The 23158-nt window shown below is 34.6% G+C and overlaps 1 protein-coding gene and 3 non-coding genes across 8 annotated transcripts in view; 1 reads left to right on the forward strand and 3 right to left on the reverse strand.

Annotated features, from left to right (window-relative positions):
- Nucleotides 1-23158, forward strand: part of LOC116298084 (gamma-aminobutyric acid receptor subunit beta-3) — a 46290-nt gene that overhangs the window by 1885 nt on the left and 21247 nt on the right. For 3 of the 5 annotated variants that reach the window (XR_004197303.1, XM_031706439.2, XM_031706443.2), the window contains exons 1-8: nucleotides 358-496; nucleotides 14073-14152; nucleotides 15241-15339; nucleotides 16638-16733; nucleotides 17070-17188; nucleotides 19077-19144; nucleotides 20677-20897; nucleotides 21494-21576. Coding sequence is in view for 4 of the 5 variants with exons in the window: in XM_031706439.2 (XP_031562299.1) it covers nucleotides 488-496; nucleotides 14073-14152; nucleotides 15241-15339; nucleotides 16638-16733; nucleotides 17070-17188; nucleotides 19077-19144; nucleotides 20677-20897; nucleotides 21494-21576 (775 nt within the window). In the remaining variant the exon portion in view is untranslated. Of the gene's footprint in view, nucleotides 1-357; nucleotides 497-4193; nucleotides 4246-14072; nucleotides 14153-15240; nucleotides 15340-16637; nucleotides 16734-17069; nucleotides 17189-19076; nucleotides 19145-20676; nucleotides 20898-21493; nucleotides 21577-23158 lie in introns of those variants that run through there. The other 2 variants (XM_031706442.2, XM_031706441.2) reach the window with 2 other exon arrangements.
- Trnag-ucc (transfer RNA glycine (anticodon UCC)) lies at nucleotides 17619-17690 on the reverse strand. Its single transcript has one exon. It is a non-coding gene; the product is annotated as a tRNA-Gly (tRNA).
- Nucleotides 18250-18321, reverse strand: Trnag-ucc (transfer RNA glycine (anticodon UCC)). Its single transcript has one exon. It is a non-coding gene; the product is annotated as a tRNA-Gly (tRNA).
- Trnag-ucc (transfer RNA glycine (anticodon UCC)) lies at nucleotides 18923-18994 on the reverse strand. The gene has a single exon. It is a non-coding gene; the product is annotated as a tRNA-Gly (tRNA).

Consider the following 23158-nt stretch of genomic DNA (forward strand, 5'->3'; position numbering starts at 1 on the left):
ACTAGAAAAACGGCAGTTAGTCTAGTAAGATCTTGATGGAATTTAATTTTACATACGTAGTGAGATGTTAATTAGAGTCGATGATTTGTTGATCAGTTTAATACGTTTTCATCACATCTTGAGCTAAATGCAATGGTTTTTGAAATCCACTTGGCTATTGGATCAAATTTATCTTATTAAAGTTGAATCGCTTGTCCCGTTGTGCAAATTAAGATTCGGTCAAAATAAATTCAAAATCTCAAGAGGAGGTAAAATCTGCACCAATTATCTACTCGAAGACTTATCAGATGTTTCTTTGTACTGCGATTTCCTTTGATTTTAAAGCTCTATTACTGGAGTGATCTGTCCATTACTTTCCATTAATACGCGTCTCCTAACATACTTGATAACGACTAGCTGAAAAACATTCTCGAAGAAGCAAAGAATGAATAAACTTGTTTCGAGAAGGATGTCAAGAGGTTTCTCCCAAAAGACTGTGAAAGATTGAATGCTAAAGGTAAGAGCTCACTAGAGAATAGTATGCTATGGATAGATGTTTAACGTTCCATCTATGCAAATGAACTAATAAGAAAATAAAATTCAGTACTGAAATTAAAGCCAACTTGGTTTTAAATAATATTTTCATTGTTCAATCTTTTGTTTTATGCCATTCAAATAGTCTTAATACAATTCTTGTCGTTATGGCCAAATAAAAACCTCGTTTTTCCAAGGAAGGTTTTTTCCCCAAACGTGCATTATGCATACATGAGAGGTAATCGTTTGAAGTCAATTTCATTACTAACCACAAAATGAAAAATTAAGATAAGATATAACTTCCATGCGAATTCAGTGAATCAAATGATAGATGTTTTCGTAGTTTTTTAATTAAAGTCCTGAAATTGATTGAATAACTGAAAAGGAAAGTGGCAAAGGAGAATTAATACTGTAGCAATGCGAGTTTTGCGGCCAGCAGAGATAAAAATATATGAAAGCTACTCTGTATACGCGGCATACACTCACCTTTTATCTTTTTTTTTTTTTTTTTTTTTTTTTTTTTTTTACGTCGCTCGCTTTGTTATGTTCTTTCGTTCGTTGTTTCATTTATCCTTTAAATAAAAAGGGTCAAAAGCTCACTCACTCGTTAGCCTGCCATCATACTTTTTTACATGACTGCAATATATTCAAGATGAACATCATATAGACGTGTCTACTATTGTTATCAATATTTGTAACACTGGCGTCGTATTAAGATTTACATTTGTTTTTGTGATTCCTGTTGAATTATTTCAATATCATTATATTTCTTAAACTTATAGCGTAGTTGTTTTTTGACCCCAACGGAAACAAGATGTATCATATAGCAGTGAGATCTTGAATTCTTATGTGAGTCTTACTAAAAGTTTGATTACGATATTGATACAACAAAACAGCAGTCATAGGGCGTGCGTACTCTCAGACTCGCATGGTCTGGCTGGTAAATTAAGTACTGACATTTCATGCTCCCCTGGAACGGGGCAATCAAACTTAATAGTACAAAGACAATAATACAAACGAGCATGAAAAAGATATATTATTTTTGCCGAATTTTCTCCATATGGGAACTCGTTGGGACATGATATAAAATGCATAATGTATCAGGGATATGAAATCCAGTTTAACAATTCGCACTACGTTTATGATTTTGAATGATTCTGACCCGACTCACAAATCGCCATGGATAAAATCATTGCATACCAACTGCAAACCTTAATCTCAATTTGATTAAATTACGCTGAAATGTAAACATACACTGAGCTCTCCAGTAATCCTTGTCTTTTTGTCTGGAAAACATTCTTACCAAAACGCTGTAGTACTAAACAAACAGCCGACACCAGAAACAAATTAATACAGACTGATGAACGTACTCCAACGCAATTCAAGAAATCTGGACTAAATACCTGCTGGCCCTTGTGAACTATCGCTTTTTTAATCACCTGGTTTTGGTATAAGTTGCTTCTTTATTGCTGCACGGGTTAATTGCTTTTCAAAGAAAGGCTAATAACCTAGCTTCAAGGTGTTACGCTCGCAAGCTAGTTAACTATCAAAGCTGCCAGTGAGAAGTTGTTTGGTGAGTATAACTGAATTGACATATTCTTCTCTTTTACGTAAAATAGCCATGGAAACTTTGTTTTCAGTTTTATGTTTTCTTAGCTTTTTTTCTCCCTACCACCCTATCACCCTAAACCCCCTCTTTTTCAGTTTTTTAGTAACTTCAAGGATTCTCAAAACCACTGTACATTTTAACTTTAAGCTTCATTACCAACTAGCTAATAATTACAACTGAAGTTCTGTATATAAATCTAGGATGCAAAAATTTAAGTAAATTCAAAAAATAAAAAACTCATGAAATTAGTTGTGATCACGATGAAAAAATCTCTATTTAAGGATTGATCGACTAAAGGACTACTATGTTGAATAGCTTGATCAGGGTCTGACAGATGCTACCGGCCAAGTAGTTATAAAGCCAGTTTATATTATTCATTTTGAAAATTTCGGTTGCATTTTTTTCAACAAACGAGTTTTATTAGGATCTAGCTTTGGTGCAAACGACACCATATATGGCATAAAGGGATGTGTGCATAAGTACGAGAAAGCACAATTTTAGACGGCATCTTCGTTGTCATGGCAGCAATCCGTGAAAGAAGGTTGTCTGTATTCTCTACTTTTATATCCCCATAATACTTTGCGTCTTTGGGGGGCAACCAGAGGGTAAAAACCCACTCATTTTGCTGAAGGTTGATCAGACAATGTTGACTATACCTTGTTTGGTTTCCAAAAGTAAAATGAAGAATTAAAAAAAGAAAAAAACAGAAAAAAATAGAAGCTTGAAGACGTTTAAGGTAAATTTTAAACATTTGTCAATACATTTTCTTTAAGACCAAAACTCTTGATGATCTGTATAATCAAAAATAACTTGGAATAAACTGATAATCAGTATTGTACAGATAAAAGCATAGTATAGTATAAATTCAATTAAGAAACCTTTCGATTTGGGACAGTTTTTTTTGATTGGTTACCCCCCAAAGATGTAAGGCATTATGGGGTTGTGAAAGTAGAGAATAAAAAAAAATTAAACACGAAAATCTGCTTACATATTTTCTTATTAGAATGACATTTATACACTGATTTATTAGGATATCTATTCATTTTCCAATTCTAATCTGATCATGCATCCTCCTTGATAATAACTGTTTTCTGAGACTGTTCTGAAAACCATAGACCAAACACGATCATGATTACCACAGAATAAGAATAAATGCATAGCCATTATATCTTTAGTTGTTTTTATATTACGATTATTAATCCGGTATAGTTCCGTTACACCAATAATCCTAGAAATACGAATGTAATAATAAATCAAACAGTTAGACAAAACAGTTCTCAAAACTCTAATTTACTGAGGGATAGATTTGTGATAAACACCTGCAGACGGTGTTCCTTCGTTTGAAGTCTGAGGGGATTAAGGATGTTTCTCTATTTGTTTGTCATTCGTAACTGTATAATCGATGCTAGGGATAGCCTTCGCTAGTTTTGTGCTGTTCAGATTTATTGCCTTTGTTAGACGGACGGTATGCTTAGATTTCGATGCGCTTTCTCGATAATATATTATGAAGCAATATCCGTGCGTGCACTTGGTGTAGGATCGTTAACAAAAATAATTGATTCGTGTTTTTGTCAATTGGAAAATCGTGCTATTTCGCGCCACTGATATTTGGACAAGTAATCCAATTAATACTTCAAATATTATATTGAATGGTATTACAATCGTTATTATATATAAATTCATCGTTTCACATGAGAGAAATATCCTTATTTAATGGCTTTGAGTGAGATAAGATCTACTGAGGCAGTATGCGTATTTGGTAACAGAGGCAAAAGTCAAGTCAAACATTGCCTTGCTCTAGTGTGCTATAGTGTCATGTACGTGATTCGAGTAAGTAAGTTGTAGGCTTCTAGAAAATTTGTCTTTTTTTCAATTATTCATGGACATCCAGTTATTATCAGCTGTAAACGTCCTTGTTGTGATCATTCTGATTGATATTAAAGTTTATCATAACGGGTTTGCGGCAAAATTTTATTGAAAGAGCGTGAGAATAGATAAGTTCGTTCCTTATAAATTGGGAGAAATCTTTCCTTTCTGCTTATTTCATTAGTTCTTTCTCGATGCGTAAGTAGTTTTAAAACTTCAACGCCGCCACTTTAAGCTTTCAGTTGTCTTCAAACAAGGTAAGGGAAAAAATGTCCTGATTTTTTAACTTCGAGGAAAAAGGAAAAAGTATTTGAAATCAAACTTGTTATCAAAGCTGAATCAAGGCAAACGTTCAACGCCGGAGGTATCTCCAGTGGCTGATGTATGTGCGTGTGAAGCTTGCTTTGATACAACGCTAACGCAAAGACGGCTTACTAGTTGTTTGTAGAGTTAACTGCGAGGTTTTCGAGTCGATTCGCTTACTTTGAGACTAACAATGCTAAACGTCTCATAAGCAAAAAGACAGTTATGCTAAATATTCTTATTACTTGACAAAGAACTGAATTTTGAATTGCGTTTTGATAAAAAAATGAGACATTGTAATGGAAAAAAGGCTTATATTAACTACTGGCGATAAATTGTTGGACTATTCATTTTCTCACTTAAACTTTTAATCTGGAAAGGAACAATAATTCAGGATCGTCAATACACAAGATAAAATATTAACCTGCCCTTAGTAAAACTTTCAAACTACTGAGCTGTTCAAACACCAAACGAGCGGCCATGGCTGCAAGTGCATTTGCTGCTCTTCTTTTAATTGGCTAAGAAAGAAGCGTGGGACTGCTGTTGACCAATCAGATGATTTAAGAATACAATTCCAAAACGCGAGTTTCGTAACGCCGGTTTTGTTTTGAATTTTGAAAACACGGTAGAAGGTCCAAGTTTTGACTTGCTAAACAGCAACCAGAATTTAGATAAGACAAGGAGCAACTGTACGAAACTTAGCAAAAAGCTCAAGCAAGAAACTGAAACAACAACAAATACACTTATAATGATTTATACTTGAATGGTGTGAGAAGCGAAAAATCTATTTCGCTTTGAAAAGCATTGCCCCAAAGGAATTTAACGAGATTTTGCCAAAAGTTAATTGTTTGCTGAGGTGAAAACTCCACTTCTATATCATCATCATCAGGTTTTCCCTCTCGGCCCGTCCTTGGCCTTAGGGTACAACTGCTCCGGGAAACGTCCTCTGAGCAGAAGTTTGAGCTTGGTTTAAAAAAAACTCTAAGATCAGTTGCTTTTTAACGGTGTTCCATTAACCAGAACGAAAGAAGCTAGCCAGGGTGCACCTGTCCTAAAGACGGAGATGGAGTATGGCTTGAGTGTGATAGGCGTATAGACTTGGATGGACTTATAATACTGTCTTCTAATTCTAGCGGATAATATCCGATAATCCGAATAATATCCGAGAGTTGCGCTTCAACACCCCATGCACCCCAAAACATATGAATGTTTTCCATAATTAATGGTTTAGTTAGGGGACCCTTCTCAAAAATATCGTAGATACGAGGCTAATATAACATGGAAATACAAGGAAATCACACTACTTCTCGATGAAATTTGTAGCATTTCTTTTTGAATTTTCATATTAGACTCGCATTCAAGACAATTCTAAGATGGGTATTTTTAGCCTCTGATGATGACGGTGACCGTCGAAAGCTAAGTCAAATAAAAAGATTATACTCAGTGTAGGGCCTCACTTGATTAATATCTACACATTTCACGATTCATGGCTACTGAAGGATAACTTCATTATTCTTCAAGTCTAAGTTTGTTTATTTGTTTATTTTATTTATATTTTTTTGTCAATTTTGAACATTTAATTTTTGAAACGGAAAAGAAAAATCTTAGACAAACCATTAAAATGTCTGTTCTTTTTTCCCTTCTCTTTTTCTAGAAAGGCCATCAATATTAGTAATAAAAGCTTTCACAGTTGCCGACCAACACCATCGTTGAAGTTTGTAATTATAGTGTCATTAAGCATTTTAGCTGGAAAAAATAATCTCAGTAGCAAGCATTTTTAACTCAACCATTACGATCTCCAACTTGCTTAACGCAATTCCAAAAATAATGATTTATTTATAGAACAATAATGAACACAGTGTAGGCACCGCGCAAGCTACAAAAGCTGAAGTGCAAATTTCCAGTGACAGTTGAAGAAACTTCGCGATCAGTGCATCCAGCAAACTGTGAGCTAAATATAAAGATTTCCTTGGCTAACAAATGAAGGTACCCAACATTTTGAAATATAGTTCAGTAATAAGTAACACAATTTGATGCAGTTGCTATTTTATTGTCAAGCACGATGATCAAACTCATCCACGAAAAAAAGCTTGTTTTCGATTCCAAAGTTTGACATCCATTCCAAAAATTCCTCATTATTATAATCGCTTATTAATCTAAATTACCACCTTAGTTTGAGAAGAATTATTGAAAAAAATCACTTGTATTTGATGAAAGCTAGAACAGCTTTCTTACACAAAAGTGAAGGTTGGGTCCAAAAAGGAAAAAAAAATAGAGTGTTCCAAATTGTGGGATTTCAGTTAAATACTACCATCTTGACAAGTTTTCGACAAATAATGCAAATAATGGCGGAAACCAAGCTTCGCACAGAATAATTCATACTTTAAAAAAAAAAAGCTAAAAATAAGGTGGAAAAAATTTTCTCGGAATGATTATTAAACACAAATATTAAAGAAATGCTTAAAAATAAGCTCAAAAATTCATCATTTTGTTCGCTTAATGAACCGGAAAATGGTTCTCAAACGATACGACGACAAAAAATATATATAATAATAATTAATAATAATAAATAAACGCAAACGCACGTAAATGTAATTGTCTTTTTTTCAAACTTTGCAAAAGATTGCTTTTTACTTTTGGGGGTGGGGGATTCAAAAACATATATAGTGACCCGTGCAAAATGTTAGAGTAAGCCGCATTAAGTACAAAACTGGCTACTCACTCGTAGTATATTAAGCACCTGCACATCAATACGAGTAGTATTTTTCATAAATTATTCCCGAACGTTGGTGATTTCTTATACAAATCATCTTAAAGTATTAATAAATTATAAGATATTTTTGTTAGTGTCGGACAAGTTTTTAGTTCCTCCTCTTATCATCTATGGTTTTAACTATAGAGAATGTATTTGTTTGTCAAGCCATATTAGAGAATTGACACCTTATTGGTGTTGATTATAAGCAGTATCGAGAACTACGCATCAAGAGCTTTTTTCCATTCATTGGCAAACCGATAAATGCAAGAAGCTCATTAAAAATGAATTCCTTGTACAAAACATTAAATGTATCCTCAATAGCTCGTTCTTCATTCTACCGGCTATCATCAATATCGGTAGGTCCAAAGTCTCTCAATATAAATATACTGGTTCCGAACTCTTCTCACACGCATACTGAAACCACATTTATGTGTACAGCTCTCGCTGGAAACTCGTATGTTAATTTTAACGGAGGACAACTCAGAGGAAATGAATTTTGCGATCGACACAATCATAGGAAAAAATTCTCAATCATTCGGCATAGCCTCTAATTCTCACAGGAATTGTTTCAAACTTGTCCCGTAAAAACCAATATCCACGAATTCGGTGTGTTTTACTATGACACTCTAGGTTTTGAAAATTTACAATTTTTTCCATTCATCAACATGGGAGTACAGGACTAACAAGTTATTTTTACTTTTTATTTATTCATTTATCTATTTAATTTTTTTTTTCTCTCTTCTTTTTTTTTTTTTTTTTTTGATTTTTGGATTGCAGCTTAATAATAGGACGCTGAGAAGGGATAAGACAATAAGATTTTTGTAAAGTTAATGCCTTTTTGGTTTAATTTTATTGCCAAAACTTCCAATGGATATTAAAACGTGGCCCAGAGGGCAAAAAAGGATTACGTTTTAAAAAATTCTGTAATAATAAATCTTTCATTTTGAGACATTTTTGGTGTCTTTTTGCGTTAAAATAAGTTTTTTTTTTTGTTTTTTGTTTTTTCATTCCATACTTGGAGACTGGCTGAATCAGCATATATCTTTGACAAAAGAAAGCGAAACCCTCTCAGAATTTCACACTGTTTATTATTCGTTCGGCCACTTTTCACCTCATACATTCTCGATGCTGTTTTTCCTTTATTTCTTTTTGCTTTTCTTTCTTTCTTTCTTTCTTTCTTTCTTTCTTTCTTTCTTTCTTTCTTTCTTTCTTTCTTTTTTTTTTCTTTTTTTCTTTTTTTCTTTTGAAATTGTATTTACCACAGACATTCTTAATTACAGATCTTTAAAACAGGAATTTGTCTACATGAATAGGACTTTTCATAGCATTCAAAAAAGCATCGTAATTAACTTACCATAAAGCCTTTAAGCCATTTACAATGAGAATTCTCATCATACTTGCAAAGGTGTAAGCTGCGCCCTAGGCACTTGCACACAAACATAGATAGAGCTCGCTAACAACTTCTGCCCTGTACGATTTTACTTTTTTTGTCAGTATAGTCTCTTTCTTTTTTGTTGAAACGGATTTTTTCGCCGCCAAATATGATCTTTACTGGTATAACAAACAAACAAAACTTGTCATCGCTAATCACCACTGCAAAGTACAGGGTTATTTAAATAAACGTACAGAGTTGCTCATAGTAACGTAAGCAATTAGAGCCCTAGTGCTACGTACCCCTTTAAAAAATAATCGAAAAACGCCTCTCAAAGTCAATTTATTGGGCTGCTTAATCTTTGGTTTAATAGTCTCATTTAAAGGAACCTGGTGCACGGGTTTTGTTTTAGGTGCTGAAGAGTTTTATCATCACTATTAGTCGTGACTTTTAGTATGAATCAACATGTGATTGGATTGTTGTGTGTCTTTTAGAATAAAGTGGTAAAGCATAGTGGGGACTGATGGTAGTAAAATATAAGTTTATTATTATAATTGAATATTTTACAGAGCTACAAACTGTCTTCCAAAGTAAAGTTCAATAGACTTTTCGGACACCATAAGAATATGTCCTTTAAATTGTTTTCCAGTTTTTCTTCTTCGTATGACTCAATTAGGCACTTTCGAAAAGTAAGCTCGTCACAATATTATTACTTAACTTGCGTCTATATTAAATATTGATTTCATAAAAAGCTTAAACATCAAGTCTAGACACACTTAACCTAGCTAATTCTCGGTTCCAATTATGACTAACTAATTGACTCGAGTGGGTGTTTTGCTCACTAGTGACTATTGATATTTATTTCCTTATTCAAACGGAATAATAAGGAAAGACAGTTCTAATGCAATTAACGCTACTAGGCCGATGGACGGCTTGATTCTAACAGGTTTTGCAATCCAAATGACAAGGCAGCCGGTAGATCGAATTAGAATTTAGAAGTTAATCTTTGTGGACCTACGAAACTGAACCAGAGAACCCGGAGGAAAAACCCTCGAAGCACAGGAGAGAACCAACAAACAACTCTATTTACATGCGACACCCAAACCGCCAAGGTTCGAACCCAGCACTAGGAGCCAACGCAATCAGTGCCTTTGTTCAGAGGAAGGAGGGTAGGGGAGAATTTGACCTAAACTTCGAATTTTTGAATCTTTTTTGTCCTAAAGAAAAACTAAATCCCAATATAACCAATATAACCCTATCCCTCTCACTCCTAGTAAGGCCACAGCCCACTCTCCTCCTCCCCCACCGTAAATTAATGCTATGCACGGTCCCTGTTAACCTTTTTTGTTTTGCACATCAATCAGACAATATTAAAAACAGCTTTCAAATGCACTTCGCTCCCATATAAATAAATAACGAGTTTACAATGACACTGAATGAAAGTGTTCATTGATCTAGCAAGTTTTCACTTCGGTATGCATAAAGACCTAGTGGTCGGCCGGCTTGTTTACTGGAAGAAGGTTCCTTGTCAACAAGGTAAGTTGAGAAAAAATAGCTTTATAACTTCAACAGACCTCTAAGATATCCGCTCGCTATGTTGACAACAAAATCGAAAATAAAATTTAAAAACTGACTAGTCGAGGAAAAAAAAGACTAGATACATTTTCTCATCTTCCTATGGCTTTCTTTAATTAACATTTTTATTATATATCTTTTTATTATTTCTTGGCCAGATATATATCCTAGTGCGATAATTACATAGTACTTTTTACTTTAAGTTATCCAAAACGAGAAGTACAAATAATTATAGTTTTTCGAGAGTATTTGCTTATAATTGAATAAAATAAATTTTAATGCTAAAAGATCCTGTGACAACATACTCGTTTATCTTCACTCAGGATTGCCACTTCATATTACAACTCTCTATTAGTTCATTCAATTTCGTTTTTCGTATTTTCTGGACGTCATAAAAATAGAAAACTAACTGCCAAAAAGGTATATACATATGTAAGAAATCTGATAAAACAGCTCGAGCCTAGACAATTGAGTGAAAATTTGAAAGATAGCTAAGTAATAATATTACAAATATATTCACTATACCATTTTCACATACATCTTCATTATCATCTTTATTAGCAAGAGGGTCATAAAAACGCTTAAATAAACCAGTATTTTTTAATGTAATAACTGAATCAGTAAAAACATTTTTCTGTTGCAATATCCGGTAGTAGCTGTACAGTTTAATCTCTTTCGTTCCTTGTGGGAATTTTTTCTTTCTTTCAAAGTCAGAATTTAATTATTTTCTATGATCAGCGAATTGGTTTCAAAAGGTTTCTAGTTAAACAACCGCATCATCCCTCTTAGATACAGGTTGGCAGGGCCGTCTAATGATCCAAATGTGTCCAGCTATTATTTTCTACGCTATTAGTATCTTACTCTATATTTCTACAGACGTTATATCCGTCACTATCTCACAGCAGAGAGATCACATAAAAACACAAGAGCCTATAATGAAGTTCAAATTAAGTTGTTTCCAATAAAACAGATATTTTTTCGACCGTAAGTAATATTTGCAGTAACATTTGTGTTTTGTTCACTACAGCTATTTATATTTTTATTCGCAAAAGTGCAAAACAGATTTTCCCTTTGTGACAATTGATTGATTTCTCTCCTTCATTTTTCTTTTCTTTCTTTTTTTCTTTCTTTCTTTCTTGCCCAAAGAAAGCATGAGCAAAAATGTAAAAAAAAAATAGTTCTATACATGAGACTCAACACTCGAGAACCAAGCGTTTTAAATTCGATCTTACATAGTGGTTACAGATGTTCGGTGATAAGCCTTTGATTAGTAATTCCCAAAAAAACATAAATCATTTATAAGGACTTCATTATAGTGCAAAACCGTCTATTATCATGCATTTTCGAAGTAAAGAGAGCTGACCGTCAAAACCAATTTACAATAATACGCCTTAAACTAGCTGTTTCTAGTAGAACATTGCTTGATTGCATGTTGTAAGCTTGCCCTACCTGTACTAATATCTTCATCAACACCTTACAAGGTGTCTTAAGTCACTTCAGTATAGATTTGCGTAGACAAAAAACAGTCTTCAGAGTTTCCTTCTAATATTTAGTTCTATTTGTTTTCAAAAGCTTCAAACACCTTAAATTCATTTGCACTTTTTAAATTTATAATACACTCAACAAAGTTACTCGATTCTGATTCGACAAGAGGAGCACAATTAAGTGTACTCTGTAGAATCCCAATTAAGTTACTTAATTTTGTTCTCGTAAGTTGCTTAATTTTTCTTCTCGTACAATTTTGAATTTATAGATACTCGAAATGCTTTAAAAGCTCTCAAAACTTTCAAAACATCACTCGTACCTATAATTTCCGAATTGTACTCGAGATCGTGCGATTTCCTATACTTATTGAAAAACGTATCTAAATAAATAAAAATGTCAGTATCGCGAAGAAAATTTGTATCTAGCTTTTATTTCGAGCATGTCAAAAATGGATTGTTGATGATGCTTCATTTTGAACAAAAAGTAAAGCAGGCATAGCCATGCAGAAAGTATCTCTTATTGATCGATTATTTTTTTATTTTTTTATTTTCTTTTCTTTTTTGTAGTTGGTGTTGTTGTTTGTTTGTTACTTTCCTTCGCTCATTCATGCACTCCTTCAATACTTCTTCCCGTCTTCAGTCCTTCTATTCTCTATTTTTTTCCTTATTTCTTCCTTTCTCTGCCACTTTCTATTTTCTTTTACATCTATCTCTTTCTCTCTCAGCGGCTCCATACGCTTTGTTTTCGTTTTTCGTATTGATGAGTCAGACTTGACGGACAGCATAACAGCACACGTGAAGTAATGCTTCCTATACGCTGCATTCCTTCCGAACAAAAATACAATCATTTCATCCATTTTTTCTTCGTCTTCTTCTTGATTGGCTAGCTCATGTCGTCCCATGAAAATAAGTGCTTAAACCATGCTAGATTAAAAAGAAACGGAAAGAAAATATTTTCAACAAAAGCTGCGCGGTTTATCTTTTCAGTAACAATTAAATTGAATTTTCATATAGATTTGGACATGTCTTTCTTTGATAAGGTCTTTAAGCAGGAAGCAGTACTACAATACTCAATACTTATCGGCCTGGCCGCTAAATAATAAATCTGTAACATCTTCAGTTATCCCTTTCAGATTAGGAAAAAATAATTAACGTGCCTCAAGTTCCATAGTAAATGAAAAAACAATAACTCTTTTAAACTTTGACATGTCCAACATCCATCTTCAGCTATATTGAGCAATATACACTTCAACAGTGAATTATTCACATGAAAGTATATCATCTATGTCGAAGTAGGTTCTTAGAAGTACTATTCATAGCATGATCTACAGAGGCAACTATGGAAAATGGGAACTGAGCACGGGTGGCGTAGCGGTGAGAGCGCTCGCCTCTCACCAATGGGACTCGGGTTCGAGTCCTGCTGAGCTCGGCGTCGTATGTGAGTAGAGGTGCTTGTTAATTCTCTCCTGTTCTTCGAGGGTTTTCCAGGTTGTCCGGCTTTCCTCCCTCCGCAAAAAATCAACTTCTAAGTTCCAATTGGAATCCAGTGGAAGAAGAGCCACTCTGTGGAATCCACTGTTAATCCCCGCATTATTTATTTAACTAAAGCACGTACGAGGTGATACATAACGGATACAATGATAATTAAGCAGCTGAAACCTTCTTCTACAACGAAGTGTATGTGGATGTTAACAGAAAGTGAAACTATAACTGGTAAAATATTTCATGTTCATCACATCTAACGGTTGGACATCTTAAAATTTATCTAATGCATGGCAGTCTTACTTGGGACCTTTTCACTCAGGTGACTAAAAGTTCTATAAAAACTGATCATATATATACATATGGATGATTGCTGCGGCATATCACTTAATCCTGGTTTCAGTTATCTGTTCAAAACCGATATGTATATGCTTCGTTCAAAATCGCTGAAGTTTGAGAAATTGTGGTAGGTTATAAGGTACGATGTAGTTTCTGCGTTTAATAGAGGACAAAAAAAACATCGAAACCTCGTGGTTTTTATCGTTTGTGTGCAAACTATCACTGAAAAAACCATGAGCAAGCGGCATGATACTAAATAATATTATAGTGTTTTTGATTGAATAATTTCTGTCTATTTATGTTCATATTATGACCATGGTATTTGCTAGTTTAATTTTTGATAAAAGTTCTTATTTTCATTTTGTGTGCTTTGAACCTTGCTTCAAGTTTTAGTCCCTTTCAATATTCTTGACTGCTTCACAAATGACCAACCACAGACAACTATACATTGTGGACAGAAAATGCGCGAGTTACGTTATGATTAATTAACTTTTTAAGCTTAATTCCGAGGCTATTGTTCTCCCTTAATTAAATATAGCCTTGTTTAGAATGAAACTACATGTACATCAGAAAATAATCTTTCGCTCTGAGCAATGATGCTCCTGTATTTGCCTTCTGTCCATAGTTCTTCTGAGGAAGTCACATATCAACGACAGGATTAGAAATACATTTTGTTTTATAATCCAAAAGTACTTTGATTTTCAATTCGCTGACGATATGCCGACAAGTTGCTTGCTTGAATACCTGGTCAAATTTGGTTCTCTTTCTCCATAGTTCCCTTTTCCGATGAAGCGAATCCTTGGTTTGGTATTGATATGGAACATTTGCTTCGTCGATTCTATCTATATTCCAAGGTAAGTAACGCTATTACAATGTTGTGAAAACCAATATACACCATTAGTGATGCATTGGTCTTCATTGTTTTAGAAGCATTGTATTCCTGAGCATTTTTCTGAATCTTTTTGATGAGCATTTTTCTGAATCTTTTTGATCGAACATAAGCAAAACCCAATGATTTGTATTTATGGGGTCAGCCCTACAGTTGGGCTTAAGTTCAGTACCAAGCGCAGCTAAATATTATATTGTTTTTTTTTTTTTGCTTGCAAAAACTTTCCGATTTCCGTCGCTATGAATGAATTATTTGCCTTTTTCCTGAACTTTGGTTTCGAAACTTTGAGTATAATTTACATTGACAAAGATTATTTGAAATATTCAAATTTTCAACAAACAGGCAAACAGTTTTCCGAAAGCCTAAGTAGATACCTTCACTTCGAGTGAACCTAAAACCACAACAAAGCAGACTAAATTATAAACTAAATCATATTTTCTAAGTCCGTGAAAAGACCTGAACGAACCTGATTTTTTTTCGTTTTTGTTATTCAAATACTGCAGCTGAAAACCACTAATACAAATTAACCATATTGCAATTACCCCAGTATATAGCCAAAACACATTTAAAACAGGCACCCTATCTTCCTCAATCGGTGTCCTTCCTTAGCTACTTTTAACTGCTCTGCACCGAAAGAATAACAGACTTAATGATTACTGAGCACACGAGGCCGATGGATTTGAATATAATCATGTATATTAGTTCATATTCTCTTGTGTATAGTTTTAAAGTTTATTGCTTTTTATCGATTTACGAATGACCCTAGCAAAAGTTTTAGGGCACGAGACGAATACTTAAGGATTCCCGGCTCATAAAAATGTTCTCATTCTATATTAAATTCAATCAACTTAAAGTTTGCTTAATTCAAAGCAAATGTATTTCCCTTAGGAATACGACTCAATGCAGTTTGGCTTGCATGTTATTAATCTATCTTTTCAAGCGTTAAACAAAGAAACAATACTGAATGGAATGACGCTTAGTTTGAAATGTGGGTACCCCTGACGCCCATGCTGATACTGATTGACCTATTAAAACAATATCTTTTTTATGCAGGAATCAAACGACCGAACCAAGCACTGATACGAATATCAAATCAAACCCTACAGTTCCTTCCAATGGAAGTCAAACTATTCCCACAGCCAAGACCGAGGAGTAAGCAATTGTTTTGTACAATCTTTGAACATAGTAGCCATTCCGAGGAGTGGAGAAAACACCTAGGTCGAATACGCATGGCAGTGCATTGTTTTACTGTTTTGAGGGACGATGTAGACGCCACCTTGGAAATGTCCCCTTGTATATGACTGTCTGTAAACAGCCACACAATGACTGACTGCCATGCCAGCTCGACTAAGGTAGTTCCTAAATCTTGGAATTGTTAATAGAAAGGCAGGGGTAAATAAACTGATTTGTTTTGCAAACTGACGCGGTTTGCAAATAGTACCCATGTGGAATCTTAGTTTATGAGTATCCCTAGTTATATCATGCAGATGTACTGTAAAAACTGACCAAGCTAATTTAATGTCCCATGCATTTGTGGCTATGCTCTATAGATAAATGAGCGTGACTTAACAAATCGAAGTCAGTTTCCTATGGGTCTGTACTGTAATTAAACATGAAATGGCGTCAAGAATGATCCAAGCTCAAGTGGGACCACGAACGCAGCAAGTGGTTTCACTGCAAAGTTTGGATAATTTTTGACGTCATTTCATGTTTGATTACAATACAGACCCATAGAAAACTGACTTTGATTTGTTTTTTTCCACAACAAAGTCGAAAAAAATGAACAATAAGACAAGTAAATAGTTTGAAAAATCTTTCATCCACTCGCGCAGTGCGCGTGACGGATGTCGTAAGCACAAGCCTGCAGGTCTAGCCTCTAATCGACAATGGTCTTGAGCCAATCAGCGCGCGAGAAATTTCCAAGTTATGGTAAAAAGCTATATTGATCGCTCATCACAAGTCTTTCCTGTAGCTTAGTGGCTAGAGCACCTGACTGGTATCTGAAAAGTCATGTGCTCGATTCCTATCAGGGACTCTGACTTTTTTAACATTCCCTTTTCAGCGCGTGTGAAATATATATATTTTTTAATCTGACGTACCCTCGCCGATTCAGTACCGGGAATCTCAGGATCATCACTTGCATCCCGAAATATTACCTGTTGCTGCAATACATTGTGTGCATACAATATACAATATGCATGCTCTATTTATGCCAGAGGTTACATTCTAAGTACTTTTTGCGTTCTCTGTATTTTCTCATTGCAGTTAAACAATAGTATAGCCAATAGATAAACCCTTCCATAAAAAGAGGAAGAAAAGAGGTTGCGACCATTTTGGTTGACATAATAAAAGAAATGATGTTATTACGTCACCCACCATAGCGGTGACATGATGTCACATGTACTTCCAACACCTTTGTTGACTTTTTTTTTTTTTTGTATTTTTTGCAGAAACCTAAAAACAATTTGGCTGTCTCATCACATGACGACAGAAACACCAACTACATTTTCTCCAACAACAAATATTGATGAAGCAGAAAAAAATACGTAAGTTTCATAAACAAACAAACAAATTAAAACCAAAAAAAAGCATTCTCCAAACATTGATAAGAGCAACATCGTATCTAGGGTTATCAACTGTTAATTCAAAGAATGAGCTCTCTACAAAGAGTTAACTTTAAAATCTTAAACGGAATGGAAATTTCAAAAATGCCGAGACTTTTCAAGTCTCAGTAAAAGAAAACACTGATCTTTGAGAAAAATAATTTCCTTAGATAGTTCATGTAATGAAAAGTTAGTAAATCAAAAGCGTTTTTATTGTTAGATTTAGTGTTTTGATAACTTATGGCATGCATAAACAGTTATTCCATTTTTGTTTTGAAGGTCGAACAGAGAGTTTAAAATGAAGTACGAGCAGTACGTCGAACCCGGAAGAAATGTGTCAAAGTTACTGGATGCAGTGTTCGCACAGTACGACAAGAGAATAAGACCATTTTATGAAGGTCAGCTAATGACAATATCAATAAATCTTAAATGTTTTTGATTTTCTTAATCTAAAAATAATGATAACAACGATAGTGATTTTTCGATATTTGATTATAATAAAAGACGCCTCGCAATGAGTTGCGAATCATTTTCAGATTGCTTTTTATGCAATTTTTACAAACATGAGAACGACACGATTGAAAACAGGCACCGCATTCTCTAAGTCCGTATGCAAATTAGTCGAAACATCTTCATGCTATTGTAAAAAATATGTAAATGTGACTTTCAAACATGCCCTATGGAACTCGAAACTGGTCTATTATTTCATTTTGCCTCTCATGTTGTTGAGAAAACGAACATTTACGTCCTCAGTGGTTTTTTTTACGTGAAAAAAAAATTGGAGGTGAATATTAAAAAGAAGAGATGAAAGGGGTAGGTCAAAAGGAATGCATCGACCGGGAATCGAACCCGGGTCAACTGCTTGGAAGGCAGCTATGCTAACCACTATACCATCGATGCAAACATTGCTAATAGATCATAGTTAATATTAAAGATGATGCGACTTTAACTTTGTATTTTATGAATTATATTGTTCAAGCTTTGACACTGCTTGATATATAGAGGTTATCATTGGGCTAAGCATCTGATATGGCTGTGTATTTTTACGAGTCAAGGAGTATTCTGGCAAACCTTTAGGCGAGTCGTCTTTTACAATAACAAAAATAATAAGAAAAACGATAAAAAACCTCTCGCTTTTAGTTATCAAGACAATCGAAAGGAAACCGCGCGCGCTCGTTGACCAGTATCCATGCAAGGGTTTCTTTAAGTACTCAGAGGTTATTTTACGTCTCTTAAATATTGACAAATAAATTGAATGGTTTTTTGGCTCTTTCCATTTGTTATTTCGATCTTGTTTTTAGTTATCAAAACACAAACGGGAAGAGCACGCGCGCGAGCTATTCGATGCCAGGGAGTAGGGTAAGACAAAATTTAACCGAAATCCGGTTTCTAAGAATAGGCCAAACGGAATTTACATGGTGCGCGCGATATTAAAAATTGACGGGCCGGTCAAAATGAATGCATCGACCGGGAATCGAACCCGGGTCAACTGCTTGGAAGGCAGCTATGCTAACCACTATACCACCGATGCGACTTGAATATAAGTTTTACGAAATAATTTCTTGAAGCAATGACACATTACCATATAGCAATATTGTTCTTTTATCATTTACAACTATTTCAAGAAAAGTTGAATGCTGAATACTGCATGCTGAATAGTAAGACTAAAGGGCATTGCGTATCTCATTAATTTGAAATAAAAAGTAAATATACAGCAATTAACTATCTACATGCAGTTGGTATATTTGTTTCAGATGGAATACACTAAAAATAGAATAAATAATTATTATTAATCCTACTTTAGACAATTTAATTATGACAAAAAATCGAAAAGTTTTTATTGTTTTTCTTATTATTTTTGTTATTGTAAAAGACAAACTTACGTTAGGTTTTTTTGTTGTTGTTGTTGTTTTTTTGTTTTTTTTCGTTTGTTTGTTTTTTTTTGAGTCTACGCCTGTGCCACGCCTCGTGGATCCACACTACTTTGACAATGAGACGAGGCAAATTATAGTTATTATGAAATATTAATATTAATATTATAAAGGAAAATAAATATCTCCTAATGGTTTTACACCGGCAACATGAAGGTGAGATTTAAAAAGAAGAGGTGAACGGGGTAGGTCAAACGGTAATGCATCGACCGGGAATCGAACCCGGGTCAACTGCTTGGAAGGCAGCTATGCTAACCACTATACCATCGATGCGACTTTTGAAAATAGACATTTAATGATACAACTATTGGCGCTTAAAAATTTTCTCTGTTTTTCTTTTTGTTTTTTTGTTTAGTTAAACCTCTATCAGTTGGGCTCGATATTCTTATTTTATCATTTGGAGAGCTCCGAGAGGCGAGTATGGTAAGTCATTTTGCAACATTTTTCGTTGTGCTTCCATTCGTATGATAAAGCTAAGTACATGTTAATTTGGTTACATATATTTTCATTTCTTTTTTTTTTTTATGTCATCGACCAGGCGATACCTTTGGGACTAGACCGAGAGAGACTATGGGTAGTAAAAAATCCCTAAAGTCTTCGGGTTTTACGATAGGAAAACAAAATTCGTTGTTTACGATTACGATGGTTAATTAATATTTCTAGTTCGGCTGTCTTGAATTACAGCAGTCAAAGAAATAGAGCATGCGTAGACATAAATTTCTGTCACGTGATCTGTTTGCTCCGCCATTTCATTATCACTTGGCAACATAGTGACATTGAATGACAGCTGAATACAAGCTAATTGATTGGACTATAGATTGGAACTAGGGCTGTGCACAAGTTGCTCGGCAACTTTTGAACAACTTTTACGATTTCGAGCAACTTTTTCAATTAATGGAAACTTTTTTCCTTATAAGCAACTTTTTTTAATATTGAGCAAATATTACTCTTGTTTGTAATTTATCTCGAGTTATAGCAAATTATCAGGCTCAATAACAGAATATAAGTTGTTTTCTTGTCGTTCAAAGTTTCAAAAGTAGCTAATTTGTACAATTTAAACATAGGTTGCCTGTGGTAATCTATGCATGCGATCAGAAAGTCAGCGGCTTTACTGTTAAAACAAAATAGCGGATGCATCGGCTGATTCGGAAGAAGAAGATGCATAACAGATGCTTCGATAGTTAACAGTACACAACAGTAGTCAAGTAATATTGACCTTTTAGCATTGAGTTTTGAAAAAGACAAGAAAATATTGTACGTTCAAGTTTAAAAAGTTATTGAAGTTATTAAAGCTGAAAAAGACAATCCTTTTATAGGTAAATTTATCAATTTATAGTAAAAAATTGAAGATTTTGTGAACAGTGTTCTGGCAATTTTTAAGCAAATTTTAGAGTTTTGAGCAACTTTTTGAGTTTTCGTAGCAACTTGTGGACAGCCCTAACTGGAACCCTATAGCGAAAGCCCGCAAAGGTCTCCTGGGTAAGTTACCGAAGACTCCTGAGTACTATTGCGCATTTTTTTCATTTTGTCGCATAGGAATCAGTAAGGGAAAAATACAAAAACAAAGGTATTTTATGGCCGATTTAATACCACAGGGATCGCGGTAAAAAGAACACAATTGTTGCTAAGACTGAGCAAATGCCAATTCGAAATGGGAGTATTCCTGCAAATTACATATTGCTACAAGGTGTTTCATGATTAAATCCATTATGTGATTTATTTATTTATTGATTTTTTATTTTTTTTTCTTCTTCTTCTTCTTCTTCTTCTTACTATTATTTTAAAGTGCAGAGATACCTTCATATATCTGCGCTATATAAATGTATATCATTATATGTTTCTACGCATGCGTCAGTATGGATGGTATCAAAAATACCATCCACCTTCATACATTTCACTATATACAGACAATAGAAGTCACATCAAACGGAGAGGTACTCCATTTTATCCCTCAGGAGTACAGCGTAGACATGTACCTGGGTCAGTTCTGGCAGGACCCTCGGCTCGCATTTGGTCTGGACAGGATCATCATTCTCGGAGGAGAAGCATTTGAAAAGCTTTGGGTTCCTGACACTTTCTTTGTGAATTCCATTGAAAGCAAGATACAGACTATGATGTTTACTAATAAGAAGGTCTGGATAAACTTGAAGAACGGCACCATGATGCTGAGTGCAAGGTACGTTTCAACTCTGTACGTAAAAAGACCTTATAGAAATGGGTGTTTGTTCTACCGGTGCTTTCTGGATCCCAGAAGCACTACCCTAAATTCAAAAATCGTTGTCGGATGGAAGGATGGAAAAAAATAAATCTTCGAAGCTAAGACCGAGAGGTATCCTGGGTAGTCGATATCCTGGACATTTAGAGTGCGTTTGCCCAAGGACACATGCATGAAGAGTGATAAAATGCTTTCTTGGGTAACGTTTAAACCAATAGAGAGATCGATTTAACATGAAGAAGCGAACGTCAACTGAGACGACGGCGCAGCGCTTTTTTTTTCCGTCTGCGCGCTGCCCTCAACGTGGTTGACTTCTTCGACAGGAAATAAAAATGCTACAAACAGCGTCCTTTATAATACTATATTCATTACCCGTTTACCCTGAACACCCGGCGTTACTAGCTTTTATGGTTTAACCTTTTTGAACCTGTCAATGATTTTTGAATTTGGTTTATATCAAAAAGTGAGAAAGCTCAAGTAAAAAAAAACTAAATTTAAAAACAATTAAAATCTCCACATCGGTACATGTTTTGATTTTCTCGTTTAATTCATTGCAGGTTGGTCAGCAGAAATTCTTGTAAGTTCGACTTGAGGAATTATCCATTGGACGAGCAGACATGCCATCTTGCTTTCGAAAGTTGTAAGTGATTATTTCTTTAAATAGCGGAGCTCCCACGCGGGCCGAAGGCTCGCGCGAGCGGAGCACCATACTTAAGAAAAATTGGAACCATCCAACTGATTTTTCATGACTTGATTAATACGTCACTTCCGTATTTGTATGTGTATACACCACAGGACTTTCGCCGCTTGATTTCCATTTAACACTCGCTAATGCACAAAAACCTATATATATATACATCGCCTTGGAACAAATTTTGGACGAAGAAAAGCAGTATAAAAAACATTTATGTAGTCAAAGGTGGATCAAGAAGTGTTCTAATCTTAAAGTGTTTCTTTTTTCAAGTGTTTCGTTCCTATCGGCAAATCAAATTAGTCTTTCTTTCAATAGTTCTAATATTTTAATAGACAATGTATTCAAATGTTGAATGAAATATAAAAAGGAATACATATTACACCAAGTATTCTCCATTTATGTACCTTTTCCAGCCGGCATGATTAGACGAAATGAGCTCTGAATGCAGGCTTACATTTTTCTGAAACTTTAGCTCCTAGTTTGTCGACTAAAAAAATTTGGTTCCTATTGAACTTGTTTTTCTTTCAACCCGGGACTTTCAACCTTTAAATACCATTAGCTTAATGGAATCAGTTCTTATGCACAGAAAATACCTAATAAAAACATTGAAAACTGACAAAACCAAAACTTGAAGTTCCTGTATAAATATCGACTTAAATAAATTAATAAAATTAGTAAAATCAAAAGTGGAAAATAACATTTATAAGGTTTATATCTATTCAAGTATCTTACAAAAAACATAAATAAAATTATCTTAAGATAAAAAATAAAGTAAAATAAAATAAGATAAAAACTAATTTCAAAAACAGTTTTGGGTTACTATAAAGTTCAGGTCACCCATCCACGTACTAATCTCACTCAAACGTGCTTGACCCAGTGTCTTGGAAGCCCAACTTTTTTCCACTGGGCTACGATTTTAGGAAATTAACACACCAATATCCATGAAAACAATGCACCAGATAGACTAGGTTATTTTCCACTTCAAATCAACGTGCCAGTGCGTGGCAGAGTGCAAGGGATTAGCTGTAGATATGGTCTGGGGGCCGGCTAGTCTCTCCCCTGATGCTTCTGCTAGAACACAATCTGCGTAATCCGTACACCCAAGGGCAGAGGGACTTAATCGCCGTCAAGTCCGAAGTCCATACGATGACCCAGCGGATGTCTAGGGGTATGGCATGAAGGCACTGTTTTTTTCTTCTGAATTTTGGAATTAATTATCTAATTAAAGTTAGTGGACGCGGGTTCGATTCTCACCGTATTAAGAGTACTTTGTTCTTTTTCTTTGTTTACTATATCGTTACATATTTCTTAATATTTTATTTATTATTTTTTTATAAAAGACTTTAATTAATTCAAGAAAATGAGGACCCTTTTTTTTTCTCATGGCGCAGAATGCCTATTGTTTTAAGGACATATTCAAAATAGGCGCGCTGAAATAAAAGCATCCCAATGGCGCATTGTTATTGGTTATTGCCGTCACGTGAACTGCATATGACTCAAACAGAATATTTAGTATCTTGTCAATCAT

The sequence above is a fragment of the Actinia tenebrosa genome, unplaced genomic scaffold (assembly GCF_029948245.1).
Source record: "Actinia tenebrosa isolate PJP-AT-01 unplaced genomic scaffold, QUT_ActTen_1.0 PGA_scaffold16__25_contigs__length_10494907, whole genome shotgun sequence".
Classification (NCBI taxonomy): domain Eukaryota; kingdom Metazoa; phylum Cnidaria; class Anthozoa; order Actiniaria; family Actiniidae; genus Actinia; species Actinia tenebrosa.